Source organism: Microcaecilia unicolor, chromosome 6, assembly GCF_901765095.1.
Source record: "Microcaecilia unicolor chromosome 6, aMicUni1.1, whole genome shotgun sequence".
Lineage (NCBI taxonomy): Eukaryota > Metazoa > Chordata > Amphibia > Gymnophiona > Siphonopidae > Microcaecilia > Microcaecilia unicolor.
This window is the reverse complement of record NC_044036.1, coordinates 151,837,833-151,854,317: the sequence shown is the minus strand read 5'-3', so window position 1 is coordinate 151,854,317 and position 16,485 is coordinate 151,837,833. Positions and strand designations below refer to the sequence as shown.

General features: G+C 41.7%; 1 protein-coding gene across 1 annotated transcript in view; it reads right to left on the bottom strand.

Annotated features, from left to right (window-relative positions):
- Positions 1–1,661: 1,661 nt before the first annotated feature.
- LOC115472478 (cadherin-related family member 3-like) overlaps positions 1,662–16,485 on the bottom strand; it is a 116,662-nt gene continuing 101,838 nt past the window's right edge. The window contains exons 16-17 of the mRNA XM_030206768.1: positions 14,233–14,427; positions 1,662–1,825 (exon numbers count right to left, since the gene is read on the bottom strand). Of these exons, the coding sequence (XP_030062628.1) occupies positions 1,662–1,825; positions 14,233–14,427 (359 nt within the window). The remainder of the gene's footprint in view (positions 1,826–14,232; positions 14,428–16,485) is intronic.

Here is a 16,485-nt window from a genome sequence, read left to right as displayed (position 1 = left end):
CATACTGGGTCAGATCATTGGTCCATCTAGCCCCAGTATCCTGTTTCCAACAGTGGCCAATCCAAGACACAAGTACCTGGCAGAAACCCAAACAGTAGCAAGATTCCGGAATCCCAAAGAGTACCAAAATTCCATGCTATCAATCCCAAGGACAGCAGGGACTTTCCCAATTTCTATCTCAATAGTAGACTATGGACTTTTCCTCCAGGAACTTGTCCAAACCTTTTTTTTTAACCCAGATATTCTAACCACTGTTACTACATCCTCCAGCAAAGAGTTCCAAAGCTTAACTATTCGTTAAGTGAAAAATTATTTCCTCCTCTTTGTTTTAAAAGAGTTTCCATGAAACTTCATTGAATGTCCCCTAGTCATTGTACTTTTTGAAAGAGTAAAAAATTGATTCACTTCTACTCAATCATATCCCCCCTCAGCCATCTCTTTTCCAAGCTAAAGAGCACTAACCTCTTTAGCCTTTCCTTATATAAGAGGAATTCCAACCCCTTTATCATTTTGGTCGCTCTCCTTTGATGCCAATTAACTGCTATAATTGGTTTTTAGTACCCAATTATTGCTGGTTAAGGGCTCATTGATCAATCAAGTTGCATGCGCAACTCATGCTCCTAAAATTTGGCGCACAACTTTGGACGCCATATATAGAATCCATTGGTATGTATATACATAATAACAGCCAGTGTTGGTGAGGTACAAATAAAACACACATTACTGCAAGGTCTAAAGTAAGGTAACCCCAGGTTTTGATTAATAAAAATGTATCAGTTAAGTATTACTGCTCTGCTGAATACTGGCCTCTACCGATTTCATTATATAACTTTGTTTTTATCTTGCACAGTATATGCGGATAATAATCTTTAATTTAAAAAAATGACTATTATAAGAAAAAGCATGAACATGAGACAGCAACATCAGGTTCGATCAAGGTCTCAGCATAACAAGAACAAAATCAACATCAATATTTATCTGTACCAAGTCTAATATATTTCAGATACTGTTTTGAAGAATGATCCCATGAGTCAAATTTTGAACAAATGAATTTGCATGTAATATAGAATACAAAAAACATCAACCACTCAGAAAAACCTTTATATATATGTTAGAGTTAATAAAGCCAATGCTTTTCAAACAGGCTTAGCGGTAATTGACAACAGCAGTAATTGGGAAGCAAAATCAGTGCTGGGCAGGCTTCTACGATCTGTGCCTTCATCATGGCTGGACAGATTCAGCTTCAGTAACTGGAGAACAAGGCCAATGCCGGGGCAGACTTCTATGGTCCATGACCTGAAAATGTCAAGGACAAGTCAAGTTCAAGTATAGGTATGTAGTGTCGCATCATACCTATGAGTTTATCTTGTTGGGCAGAGTGGATGGACTGTATAAGTCTTTATCTACCCAGTTGTCTGGGGAGAAAGCCACAATAACATCTCTAGTATTAAATAACCCATTTTATCTCAACCTCAGCACAGTCCTGTGAAAGCTGTAGCTATATTCCTTTAAGATGATTTGATTGGAATGTACAGTGGGCTGTGCAAACTGCACAAGAAAAGCAAATGAACATGTCTAGAATAAGAATTGAAGGAAAAGGTAGGGATTACAGAGAATCAAACTGACTTTCCTGCATCAGTGGCCCAGTAGGCATTCATTAATTAATCTTTCACAGTAGGTTTTTGTGGTGTCAGAGGTAAGGGATTCTCAGGGACTGAGAGCATCATTGCCAGGTTCGTATTCATCTCCTTTGAGTCTCCCATCCGAGTATCCTTCCACCTTCTGGCCCCTGATTTGCTGTTAAATTCATACAGTTGTCCTGTGACTACGGAAAAATTGTTAGAATATTATTAAACTGCAAATATTACATGTCACTATGCCCAAAAATTCATTACTTTTGGTTCTATATAACCACTCCCATTCACAAACAGACCGTTCTCTAAAAATGCACATTTGGATTAAATGTATGTAGCAAGAGGGCTGTTCCTATAGCTGAAGGCGTAGCATTGGGGCCAGTCAGGACTGGCTGTGCCCCAGAGGTGTTGCACACAGTCTGCGGGAAAGAAGGGGACTGGAAGCCAATGAGCGGTGCTGAGGATTTGTCTAGGAGATGGGTAAGAGTTCCCTAAGCCACCCAACTAAGCGTGAGAACAGCAGAGATCACCAGAGAGGAAAAAACAAGCAGATTGTTATTATTATTTGTTACATTTGTATCCCACATTTTCCCACCTTTTTGCAGGCTCAATGTGGCTTACATATAACCGTTAACGGTGTTAGCCGATTCCGGTCTGAACAAATACATAGTATAAATGAATACAAAGTGATATTGTGGTAGAACATGTATGGTAGGTACAATGGGGAGGGGAACTTAGGGAGGGAAAGGGGGTAGAAGGGTCAGGTAATGTCCGTTACGGTCTTTGGTTACATTGAGTCGCAAGTGTCCAGGTAATTTTATGTTGGGTCGGTGGGGTATGCTCTTCTGAACAGGTCTGTCCTTAGTGCTTTTCGAAAATTTAGGTGGTTGATCATGGTTTTTACTGCTTTTGATAATGTGTTCCATAGTTGTGCGCTTAGGTAGGAAAAGCTGGTTGCATAGGTGGATTTGTATTTGAGTCCTTTGCTGCTTGGGTAGTGGACGTTTAGGTATGATCGTGCAGATGTTTGGTGTTTCTGGTTGGCAGGTTGATAAGGTCTGTCATGTATCCCGGTGCCTCACCGTAGATAATTTTATGGACAGTTGACAGATAGTCTGACAGTGGCCAAATGGACAATTTCTATCCCATGCAACCGTTAGTGAGCAATAGAAAACATCTGATGAGCTAGATGTGAGTTTTCCAGCTTAGGGCAATCAGCAGTAGATTTTAAGGGCCCTTTTACCAAGCTGTGGTAAAAGGGGCCCTGCAGCGAGTGGATTTGCCAAGCGCCAAGGCCCCTTTCACTGCAGTGGGTAAAAAGACAAAAAAAGAAAATGGCTCTACGGTAGTTGCACACTTGCTGCATGGCCAATTCTGGGAGGGGGAGAGAGCCCTTACTGTCACCTATTTAGGAGGTGGTAAGGGTTCCCACATTAACCTGACAGTAACCAGGCAGCACACGGCGCTGCCTGATTACCACCACGTAAGTCCCTGGTGCAAAAGGATATTAATTTCCATTGCACCAGAAGTGGCGTGCGGTGGGGGTGGCGCTACCACCGGCTCCCGCAGTGGTCCGGCAGTATTATCGAAATGACACATGGCAAAGTGGCAGTATGGGTACTACTACGTTGTAAATCCAAGAAGACAGGAGGAGCCTCCACGGAAAGTCAAAGCAAAACAGCAAAGGTAGAGGCTGACAAATGCGCAAACCAATAGGGAGATAATATCAAAAACCAGTTTATTCAGAATATTCATATCAAGGACCTGACACGGTCCGTGTTTCGGCGCCAAAGCACCTGCCTCAGGGGTCACAATCAACTTTCTCTGAGAAGAAGCTGATAGGCTTGAATAATTCCTTTATTTATGCAAGTTAATCCACAGAGAGAACAAAAGAACAGCCAACCGCTCAGCAAACATCATATGACAAGAAGGGCGGGTCCTTGATATGAATATTCTGAATAAACTGGTTTTTGATATTATCTCCCTATTGGTTTGCGCATTTGTCAGCCTCTACTTTTGCTGTTTTGCTACTACTACTTTGTAAAATTGCTGAGCAAGATACATCGATGTATTGTCTATCTGATTTCTCTATATGTGGCTGTGATTCACCCAGGAGGATAACTATAGGTGGGAGATAAATGATTCTAATAATAATGATAAGTGATTTAGAGAAACTTAATCAAAGAACCAGGAAACTGATGAGAACACTATTTTTCAGTGGTTGCATGCATGTGTACTCTTTCTGAAGAGTGTCCACTGCTTATGACACAGGAAAAAACACATCGTTTCAGGGTTTTGCTGTCGTTCTGAGCTAAAAATGACATCATATTTCCCATGTCAATTCAAACGAATGTCACAAAAATAAAAATGATAAAGTACCATATTAATCGAATATCGCTAATTACATGACATATCCTATCCTAATATAACTACATAAAGCAAAAAATAAAGAAAAAATTTATCATGCAAAATGCTCAGTTTAACCAGTGTGATATAAAACGGGGTCTGGGTCATTACGCATTTTGGAGGAGGACTAATCTAACTGATAAGTGATTTATTTCATCTAAAATACTTTTTTGCTGTGAGCTGTTATGGCCTGCTGTTCTCTTCTTTCATCTCCTGCTGTCAACATTGATTGAAGTGACTTGGGGAGCTCATTTCAAAAGAGAAAAAACATCTAAAAAGAGTGGCTTAAAGCAACACTGTAGTGTAGTGTCAGTGCAATGCACCATCACGTGAGGGACTCGGGTCCCTATCTCCCTCTACCTGTCGCATTTGTGATGGAAACTGTGAGCCCTCCAAAACTCACCAGAAACCCACTGTGCCCACATATAGGTGCCCCCTTCACCCTAAGAGCTATGTAGTGGTGTACAGTTATGGGCAGTAGGTTTGGATGGGTTTTGGGAGGCTCAGCAGACAAAATAAGGGAGCAACGTGAGATGTATACCTGGAAGCATGTTTTTGAAGTCCACTGCAGTGCCCCCCTAGGATGTCCCATTTATCTTCCGGGATGTCTGGGGGGACCAGTCTACTAAAAAATGCTGGCCCCTCCTACATCCCAATGGCGTGATTTGCTACGTTTTTCATTTGGACAAGTTTGGGGGTTTTTTTTTGTTTTCAAAAATGGACCAAAAAAACAAAACGCCCAAAGTGCCAAAACCTTGTTAGAAACAATTTTTTTCGAAAATAAAAGATGTTTTTCTTTTTCAAAAATGACCTTCTTTTCTATTCAGATTTTGGGCGTTTTTTGCAAAACATCCAAAGTCGGACTTAGACTCATATCGAAAATGCCCCTCCACATTTTATAATTGATGAAAGGGTGTTATTTGTAAAACTTGACCAATTTCGTAATAGTATTATTACTACTACTACTTAACATTTCTAAAGCGCTACTAGGGTTACGCAGCGCTGTACAATTTAACAAAGAGAGACAGTCCCTGCTCAAAGAGCTTACAATCTAATAGACAAGTGAACGGTCGGTCCGATAAGGGCAGTCAAATTGGGGTGCAATCAACCTTGTAATCAAGGTTGATCTTTTGCACCTAGTAATCCGATGGTGGTGGTGGTGTGACCAGTTTTCATTGATGTGCGTGGATGGTTCCATTCCATTTTTCACTTGTTTCACATTATAGGTGATCACACGGGTGAACTGAACACATTGTGTTATACATCTATATAATAAAACTCACCCTCAACGTTCTGAAGACACTGACGTCACTGAAGCCAAGCCGCTGACGTCACTTCCTTCATGAAGGGTTCGTGGTGGTGAAGCCACCGAAATCACCAAGTGTCTGGGCCCGCCCTCGTGTCAAACATGATGACGTCGAGGGCGGAGCAATGGCGTCACACATTGAGGGCGGAGCAATGGCGTCAGTGGCTTCAGAACGAAGAAGGTGATGAAGGTGCGTTGACGAGGTGCGAAGCAATGGCGTCAGTGGCTTCACAACGACGAAGGGGTAGAGGGGGGGTTGGGGAGGAAAACCTTGCTAGCGCCCGTTTCATTTGCTCCAGAAACAGGCCTTTTTTACTAGTTTATTTATATTTTTTGCTTTATGTAGTTATATTAGGACATGTCATGTAATTAGTGATATTCAGTTAATAAGGTACTTTATCATTTTTATTTGGAGGCCTTTATTTAGTACCTTATTAATAGTTTTGTTCCCATTGATTTGTAATTTCAAATGAATGCACATTTTTAAAGATATTGACATAGAACAAGTATCAGTTATCTGAGGACACTTTTGAAGCAAAATCAATTATGACAGTGAGAGGGGAAGTTATCAACGTGAGCTACCATTATGATGCGTTATTTCACTTTTAACCCCCGTTATTAGTAACTAGGTTTCACCGCATTAAATAGGATTTGTGCTAAAATAGCACGTTAGTGATATAATAACCCATCTTAATGGTAGCCCATGTTGATTACTCCCCTCTGAGACCCTAAAAAGAAGACTCATAAAAATTTCACAGTACAGCCATATCTAGAAATTACCCTAGTACTTTTAATATTCCAGCATTCTGTCTTCAATAATGGCCAGTTTGGCTGACCCAGAAGTACTCATCAGATCCCACCTAATGTTATTTGAATGCACCTTTCTTCAAGAATCTTGCCCAGATGTTTTTTTGAACTCAGCTAAATTACCAGCCTTGAATACATTCTCTGGAAGCAAATCCCATCACTGAACAATGCGTTGACTTAAAAAAAAGTGCTTTCTAGAATTCATTTTAAATCTACAACCAGTTTGTTTTGTAAGTATTCCCTAACAACTTTCTCCGCATCATTCATGATTTGCAAACGCCTATCAAATCTTCTAAAAGTTGTCTATTCTCTTAGTTAAAGACCTCCAACCCACTGAGCAGCCCTTTTACTAAGCCGCGTGGGCACCTACGTGCACCCAACATGTGCCAAATTGGAGTTACCGCCTGGTTACTGTGTGGCCCTTGCAGTAATTTTAATTTTGGCGTGCATCTGCAAAATACTTTTTTATCTGGTGTGCGCCAGCTACGCGTATCAAGTGGCATTTAACACGTGTAGACCATTACTGCCTGGTTGCCGTGTGAGACCTTACCACTAGGTCAATGGCTGGCGGTAAGGTCTCAGACCCAAAATGGATGTGCGACAATTTTCATTTTGCCACACACACATTTTTGCCAAAAATTTTAAAAAGGTGTTTTTTCTTTGTAGATGCGCTGAAAAATAATTCTGCACACGCCCAAAACACGCGTCTACACTACTGCAAGCCATTTTTCAGCATGCCTTTGAAAAAGGACCCCTGAGCCTTCCTTCATTCAGGAGCAGTTCTGTTCCCTTAAACATTTTTGTTGTCCTTCTCTGCTCCTTATTGCCAGGGCATTGACTTCAGGATTTGTCTACCTATGAAGGTTTACTATTTTTAGCTTGGCCAACAGTATGGGATTAGGTAACACGTCCAAAAGCAAACAGAGAACAATACCTGGATCTACTGCTTCTCCATCAAACATAGTGTCGTATTTAACCATCTCCTAAGGGGGGGAGGGGGAAACAAACAACGTATCAATGTAAAAAAAAAACCAACTATGCACATATACATTTCTTCAGTATTAAATACTGCGTTCCAGCTTTACCCTTTTTCTTCAATAGTTTTATAAAAACACTATGAAGCCTGTTTACTAAGCTGCACTAAGCAGAAAATGCGGGAATTAGGCATGATGACAAGTAGCGAGGCAGCATGACAGCATGCTCTAATTCCTGCAATTAACTACCAAATGTGCAACGGGGCTGGATTTGGATACGGACTGCAACTTCAAGCTAACTGCAGTTCTATAAATGGTCACTTACTTTCAGGTGCCAAGAAGGTTCTAGCATATCAGTCCAACTATGGTGCATGCATATCCAGATATAGTGATACCTCGCTTTTCGTCGATAAGCTGTCTGAAAACAATCAGCAAAATCCGAAACCAACGAAACCAAGGCAATTATTTCCATATGAATCACTGAACAGGAGAACACGTGGGTCGCCCTTTGTTTTCACAAAATTAGCAGCGAGGTCACGTGGGCACGCCGACGAAATCCGAGACAAAATTTTCGCAGAAAAAAATCGACGAAAACCGAAACTGACAATAACCGAAGTAAAAAAAAATGAGTTATTACTGTATAAATTAGGAACCACCACTTTCGTCAACCATAGAAGGGGTATAAATGCTCACGCCGACATTGATAAAAAATACGGGGTCGATATTCAATGAGATTTAACCAGCCAGAAAGGGGTCCTGGCTGGTTAAGTCACCTGTTTGGGGCTAACTTGCTATTTTCAGCAGCACTTTCAAAGGGATTTTTTAGTGTTTTAAAATAGAATGGCAGAGTAATGATGAATGCTCAGACACCAAATGCTTCCCAGCCACTGATGCATTCCCTAACAGAATCCCCTAGGTTCTTCTTCTGAAGAGAGAATCATCTGGGTAAGTATCGTTCCCTGGAGCTAAATTATTTTCGCAATTAATTTGCATAGTTGCACAATAAGAAATACATTTTGTGACCTTTGCTGCACTCCAAGCACATTTATCCTGCATTGTGGTGTTACATTTTTTTTCTCATTTCATAGTTCTTTTTTATGTTCTCCAGATTGCCTTTTCTCATCCCCACTTCTTTGCTAAAATGAATCTCTCATATTGTCTTTATTCTCTTCCCTAGCAAACCATTCACCTCCCTCTACTCGTGCTACAGCTATTTTGCCGTCCTTTTTTCTCTGTCACACTTACTCTCTCATGTATTCACAGAACTTCTTGTTACCATCGAGCCAGACATTTTTTTTCACCCTTTGTCTCATTCAACTGGGAACACTCAACCCACCAGACACCCTCTCACTCACTTTTAAACAGAGAATATATACATATTTAGCACTTGTTTACCTAGATGTACATTCTGAAAAACAAAAAGCAACTTATGTTTACCTTTCATTTTGTTTAATTTAAGTAAAGCCAGGGCTTTTTTTTGAGGGGATACTTTGGGGTTCTGAGTACTGGCACCTTTTCCATTGTCTGCTAAAATTGACCCATGGACCCCAAGTTTTAATGAAAACGCTCAGGCTCTACACACCAATTCTGTCTTGTCATAGATTCTGTGACTGGTTGCAGGGGGCCTAGCTATTATGAAGTGGGTCCCTCAGTGATCACCCCACTCCTGAAAGGTGGCCTAGCATTTGAGTACCAGCACCTTTTTTGCTAGAAAAAACACACTGAGTAAAGCTATCAGAAATTATTAGTCCATTGGTAAAATCACTTCTCTTTCTGATCCAGCAGTTTCCCTTGCTGCCTTGGGTTCGACTTCAATGATAACAAGGGTTAAAATCAAGCATCATAAGCTTTCACTTATATCAGTTATCATAGCAAATATACTCAGCTAGGGGCCATATACCTATGTCCCTTCAACCATATACCCTAATTCCAGTAATTAGGCATCATGATCGTGCAACAGCTATAATAACCTCCCTGGACCCCTCCTGGGGACTCTGGACACTGCCTCTGCAGCATCCACCTCACCTCCCCCTCCCCCCCAGCTGGCCTGATGAGTGGAAGACTTGACCCTCGGAATCAAAGCCATGTCCTCTGCATGAAGCACCACTTCTCTGTTTAATGTATGCTATGTTGTGTGGGCTTTTAAAATAAACTTTATATAATGAAGTTAAATATATTCTGACTTATGAAAAACATTGTCACAACTTCTAAATTGTCAATTAAATAGTATCATGTTACTCACTGTTACCACTTCCACTTTTTCTTTTTTAGCTCCTGCATTAATAACACATTTTTAAAAATCTGATAAGTGATTTCTTGAATGTAACAACTATATGCAAATAATGACTGACATATCCAGATAGCAAAATGATAAATTACCTGGTTTATACGTCTTTACTCTGTAAAAAAAAAAATTAATGTATATTTTAGCATACACACTTATAACATTTCATCACGTAATCAAATTTGTATCCCAGCTGAACATGTTTGACAATAAAAAAGAGTGTATTTTACTAATTTGCTTTAGACAGGTAGTACAGGTTTTACCTGCACTAATGGTTACCACATGTTAAAAACCAGCCAAGCCATCCTGCACAGCAAAAAATAAATAAAAAATGCTAGCTGCTTAATGCGGGTTGGATCGGGTTGTGGGCATGGCATGGGTGGTGGATAAGAGGAGTGGCCGACTGTGAAGGCTACATTTAACTACCCCTCAAGAAGAGGTGTTAGGTGCATTCCAGTAGTGCACTAATTGCTCTTCATTGAAAAAAGAACCATGTGCAAAAGTCCATCCAAGCTTCCCATCAAATCCTCCACCATCAAAGCCTCCATGTTCAAGCTTCCCATCAAATCCTCCACCATCAAAGCCTCCATGTCCAAGCTTCCCATCAAATCCTCCACCATCAAAGCTTCCATCCCTCTCAATCTAATTTCCCCTTTCCCAAATATACCTCCATATATGATCCCCCTGCCTTTCTTTCCTCCCCCCAGTCAGCACCTCCCGGATAGTGCCTGTCCACACAACAAAGCCCCTGCCAACATATACTCATCCTCCAAAGCAGTAATCCCCAACTTATATCGCAACAGACCAAGGATCCCCAAGTAGTACACTCTGAGCAACCCCCTCCCCAACACCATACCATGACCTTCTCCTTACCTTCTAATCTCTCCGGAGGTTCTCTGGTAGTGAAGAGGTATGGAGTAGGGGCAATCCCCCTCAGTTCCCACCCCCTCTGGCTCTGGGCTTCAAAATGGTACTATCACTAGAGGTCATCCTTACATATATGGAGCAAAAAGACTGTCTTAAGTTAATTTAATAGTAACCTGGGATCAGTGCTGAATATTGCTGATATGTAGATAATAGCACCACTACTACTACTACTACTATTTAACATTTCTAAAGCGCATCTCTATACCTGGATTTTCAGTGCCACTACTGGGAGAGCAGCTGGCACTGAACATCCAGGTACACCTTTAAATACTGTGACAACACACTGACCCACAACTATAGATGGCAACCTTAGAAAGGCATTGTATGTGTGAAACCCAGTTTGTCACCATATAGACATGAGTAAATATACAAAGGAAGAGTTTATGATGGTGATTTGGCCCTGGACCCCCCTGCCGACGACCCTCTCGACCCCCCCCCCCCGCTGCCAACCCACCGTCGCCTACCTTTGCTGGCAGGAGACCCCAACCCCCGCCAGCCGAGGTCCTCTTCTTCCCGCAAAAGGCTTCCTTCTGTTTCTGACGTCCTGCACGTACAACGCACAACGTGCAGGACGTCAGACTCACAGAACGAAGCCTTGCAGATCAGCCTTTTGCGGGAAGAAGAGGACCTCGGCTGGCGGGGGTTGGGGTCCCCCTAGCAAAGGCAGGCGAAGGCGATGGCGGGTTGGCGGTGGGAGGGGGGTCGAGAGGGTCATTGGCAGGGGGGTCCAGGGCCAAATCTGCGGGGGCCCAGGCCCCACATAGCCACTGGTATAGAAGCCAACTTTTCAAAATGATTGGGGGCACTAAAGTCAACACAAATTATCCCTCCATGGACCCAGTGAGGTGTTTGGTCAATATAGGGGGTGCTCAAGCACCCATTGAAGACACAGAACTGGCAACTATGTTATGAAGCACAACTTAATACTCTCAAACCACAAACTTACCCGCCTCACACCCAAACCCTTGACTTGCTAATGCTCAAGCTTTCTTAATACACACCATTGACCCCCTTCAAATCCCATATGTCATCCCACTGACTTCCCTAACCCATTAACACACCTCATTGGCCTCCTCGGCCCACTAATATACCCCTCTGAACCCCCAAAGTTTTTCACAAAGGGAAGAAAACTCAATCCTCTGAAATATTTTTTAACCAAGAACCTCTGGTAGTTTATCTGAAATCCATTGCTATGTAGCTATAATCTCTTTTTGGAAAAGGAGCATTTAGAAGGTATACATTTTAAGATAAGGAGATTGAAGCAACCCTGGAAAGGCTTGGAGGCAAGAGAAACTGAAGGGACACCTGGACTATTCATTATTATTTCTGTGTATTATTGGTCAACATTTTTGAGGAACTACTTGAAAACTGACCCCTACATCAGAATACGATGCAGTACCCAAACACCTCATCATTCCCATTATTTTAAATTATCTTACTTTTTCTTTGGTACTTTCTGAGGAGTCTTCTGACAGATTGACTGGAGATTGGCGTATTTCCAAATCAAATGGCAGGCCCAGGCCAGAAGACCAACAAAGAAAACTGACATGAGCGTGAAAGTAAATGGAATGTACCAAGCACTGGAGTTGTATGTGTTGACTGACGTATATACAATTATCAGTCCTTTCCTCTGCTATAGTAAAGAAACATAGATGTGTTTAGCAATTAACTTTTGCATTGTTGCAAACATATCTCCTCAGTAGGAAAACATGTGAAAACTGTAAGAGCGATACATCTGAATTGGTTATCTGGATTCATTTAATTAATTATTGATAACCCACTTCTATCCCCATAGGGGTTTCAGGTGGTTTACATCAAGCATAGTAACACAATATACATTATATAGTAAGAAGTGCTTAACTTTTGAATAGTACCAAGTAATTATCATACTAGTATAGCAAATAATCCTAGAGTTTCCCAGCCACAGAAAGTAATTCCTCAAAATCACAGGAATATCCTAATGACCTCAAGCCAGTCTTCATTACTTCAAATATATTTACTCCAACCAATGGTCATATTACCAAGTTTGGTAAGTTTCCTAAAATTGCCATGGTTGTCTTCCAACCTTAGATCTTTTTGCATTTTATTCCACAACTGGGGAACCAGCCATTGACTCTAATTTCTAATAGCAATCATTTCCACTCTTTGGGAGAAGATAGCACCGCTAAAAGGAAAAAGGGAAATGGAACTTGATATACTGCCTTTCTGAGGTATTTACAACTACAGAGTGGAGTAGCCTAGTGGTTAGTGCAGTGGACTTTGATCCTGGGAACTGAGTTCAATTCCCACTGCAGCTCCTTGTGACTCTGGGTAAGTCACTTAACCCTCCATTGCCCCTGGTACAAAATAAGTACCTGAATATATGTAAACCACTTTGAATATAGTTGCAAAAAAAAAAACCTCAGAAAGGTGGTATATATATATCAAGTCCCATTTCCCTTTACATTCAAAGTAGTTCGCTTAGCGGAGTTTAAAAAAAGGTTTGGACGGCTTCCTAAAGAAAAAGTCCATAGACCATTATTACATGGACTTGGGGAAAATCCACTATTTCTGGGATAAGCAGTATACAGTGTTTTGTACTTTTTGGGGATCTTGATAGGTATTTGTGACCTGGATTGGCTAATGTTGGAAACAGGATGCTGGGCTTGATGGACCTTTGGTCTGTCCCAGTATGGCCATATTTATGTACTAATGGTTAGAGCTGTGGGCTGGAAAATGGAAGTCCCTGGTTCAGATCCCACAGCAGCATCTTGTGGTCTTGGGCAAGTCATTTAACTCTCCATGCCTTCAAAGAAGGTAATGGCAAACCTCTCCTGTATCATTCCAAGAAAACCAGGACAGAAGGTCCCTCAGTATGGAGGCCTTTTACTAAGCCATGGTAAAAAGTGGCCTGCGGCAGTGTAGGTGCATGTATTAGGCACGCGCCGGGTCAGTTTTTACCGTGTCTGCAAAAAAGATTTTTGTTTTTTTTTAATGTGACGGGAAAAAGACATGCGGTAAAACTGAAACCAATGCGTCTAAAACCAGACTGAGCCCGTAATGCCACCCATTAAACTAGTGGTAAGGGCTCAAAAGCTACATGCTCAATGACCAGTTGGCAAGCGCTAACTGCTGATTACCAGCGGAAATGGCATGCGTGGGAGGAAATAAATAAATAATGCATCCAGGCATTATGGGTGCTCCCCAAATCTGAAATTAACACCAGGGGGCGTGCTGGCCTGGCGGTAGTTTCATTTGGGCACATGCTACATGCGTGTAGAGCCTACCGTGGCTTAGTAAAAAGGCCCCTATGTAGTCACCAGGAGTCAACTCTGACTTGAGGGCACATCTGAATCTGGAATTATTTCTTCAGACCTTCCCGCCATACTGACCACTTAATTTATTTCTAATTTCTGAATTTTTAAAACCAAAATGCAACTTTTTTTCAACAAGGAGCAAACTGTGAGTAAATCCATTGCAAAGGATTTTTTTTTAGATTATAGGCTCTTATTCATAAATAATAATCCTAATACTACAGCTACTATATTGCCAAATAAATGTATCTTCATAGTTCCAAACAAGAAACCATTCCTTACTGACCTGGTAGTCACAATTCAGTTCCATTTTGAGGAATGGAGAGAAGCAATCGATTTTTTTTTCTGGCACTCCCCCCAATTACTTATTCCAGTCACCATTAACCAGGCTGAATAACTGCACAGAAACTACTAGGTTGGGTTTGGTTGGACAAGCTTGGGGTTGGGTTTTGTTTTCTTTTTATTTGATACACTGTTTCGATTGCCTCCTTTCGGGCATGTAGGTGGTATAGAAGAATTTTACTATATTAATAAATAAACAAAGATGTAGCACTCACTTCAAAACTAGTAGGTGCAACGGGAATGCTAGTTCTAATTATACGGAGGTCGATCTGCACGGTGCCCGTTCTTGGCCTGGTGGCCTTCCCATTCTGCAGATTGTCATCAATAACATATACCACGAGATGATAGTTCTGTTGCACATCAGCTCCATCAAAATGAAAAGGGTTCCTCACAATTAGCTTAGGACTAGGGGAGCCATGAGTAGGATCAAAACCAAAATGATTGTTCACGTTTCCTTAAAAAAAAAAATAAACAATTGTTAAAAGTGTTGTTCTGCACTTTCTTATAGATGGATATAAAATGATGTCTTATAGAAAATGTCTTTCTTGCATGATCAAGCACTTCTCATAAATGTTCATATTCTACAATCCACCATTTACCATACTGATATCCCTGTACTGCATAGAATGCCTAATATTTAAGCATCATTTAACATCATGTATTCAGTACCACAGACATTTTATAAATAACTAGCCGTTAAGCCCGTAAAAACGGGCAAGATTTCCAGCAACCCTCCTCGACACCGCTCCCTCCCCCCTCCGTGCTGGGCCCCCTGCACTGACCTGATAGCACCTCTCACCTCCGTGTGAAAGCGCTGCAGGCAGCAGCAGATCACTCTGCTGCTGCCTGCAGCGCTTCCACACGGAGGTGAGAGGTGCTGTCAGGTCAGTGCAGGGGGCCTGTACGGAGGGAGGCGGGAGCGGCGGCGGGGATGGGGGGGAGGGTGGAGGTTGGTGCGCGCAAAGTTTCTTTCCAGGCGGCAGCGTCCGACAGTGACTCCGACTCCGTTTCCCTCTCTGTTCCGCCCTCTTACGTCATCACGTCTTGACGCGAGGGGGGACAGAGAGGGAAGTCTCTACTGCTCATTTGCAGTGTGAGTCGGTCACTTGCCATTTATATGTTTGATATGCCTAACCATAGACTGGTAATACATTCCTGCACAGAGTGCCAGATAAACTCTGGCCATCTTGTTGGGCCATGCAGGTCTTTATCTGTTGACATTTTCTGTAACAGATGTGCTAAGCCAGAACTGGAAAGATAAGCCAGTGTTATATTTTGAACAGATTTTGCTCTTACCATTCTGCAAATATTTTTATGGTGCTCTAGTAAAGCAAAATCAATGTGTATGTAATATATGCAGTGCACTCCATTTAAGTGCACGTCAGATAAGCGCATGCTCTGTTTAACAGCATGCATACTTCGGTCCCATTTTTGGCGCCATCAATTTCTATGGGACAAACTTTGGTTTAGTGCACCACTGATAAGTGCAAGATTCGCTTATATGCATGGTTTAAGACCGCTCCTCTGTAGGAAAGACTCCGCATAACACACGCATGAAATATGGAAGCCGATTGACGCGTGACAAAGGGGCGGTAATTTGAAATCTCATTGGTTAACTGCCACAGGCAGAATAAATGAAAGAATGTTGTTAGAGCATACACTGGAGTCGTCGTCGTCGCGCAACTGTAAGACTTTAACACTGGCTGAACGAATAGAAGTTCTTAAAAAATTAGAAATCAAACAAAGTCAAGCATCTATTGCTAAAGAATATGGTGTCAATCCCAGTCAAATTTCACATATCTTGAAGCAGAAAGACCAGATTCTGGAAGACTGGCAAAACAATACAAATCCACACCGGAAACGTTAACAGGCGGGAAAAGCTGAGGATGTAGAAGATGCTTTTCTTCGGTGGTTTTCTCAAGTCAGGAGCAGACAGTTTCCTGGCAGTGGTCCACTGCTTATAGAGAAGCTAATCAGCTAGCTGAAAGTCTTGCACTAACTGAATTCAAAGCCACTGTTGGATGGTTGGAAAGATGGAAGGAGAGGAACAACATAAAATTCAAGAAACAGCATGATGAAAAACAAGATGCTGATGACTTTGGTGCTGAAAATTGGGTTGTTTCAGTTCTTCCTACCATCTTGAACGAGTTTGCACCTCGTGACATTTTCATTGCTGATGAAAACGGTCTCTACTGGCGAGCGATTCCTGATGGAACACTTGCATTCAAACAAGCCGAAACTACAGGAAGTAAAACGTCAAAGAACTGACTGACAATCCTCCTTTGCTGCAATATGGATGGGAGTGAGAAGTTGGAACCACTCGTCATTGGAAAGAGCAAACAGCCCCATTGCTTCAAGAATGTTAAGCGACTTCCTGTGTCATAAGAGGCTAACGCAAATTCATGGATGACTGGGGAAATTTGAAAGCAGTGGCTAAAGAAGTTAGACACTAGAATGCGGGCACAAAAGCATCAGATTTTGTTGCTTTGTGATAATTGTGCTGCACACAGTG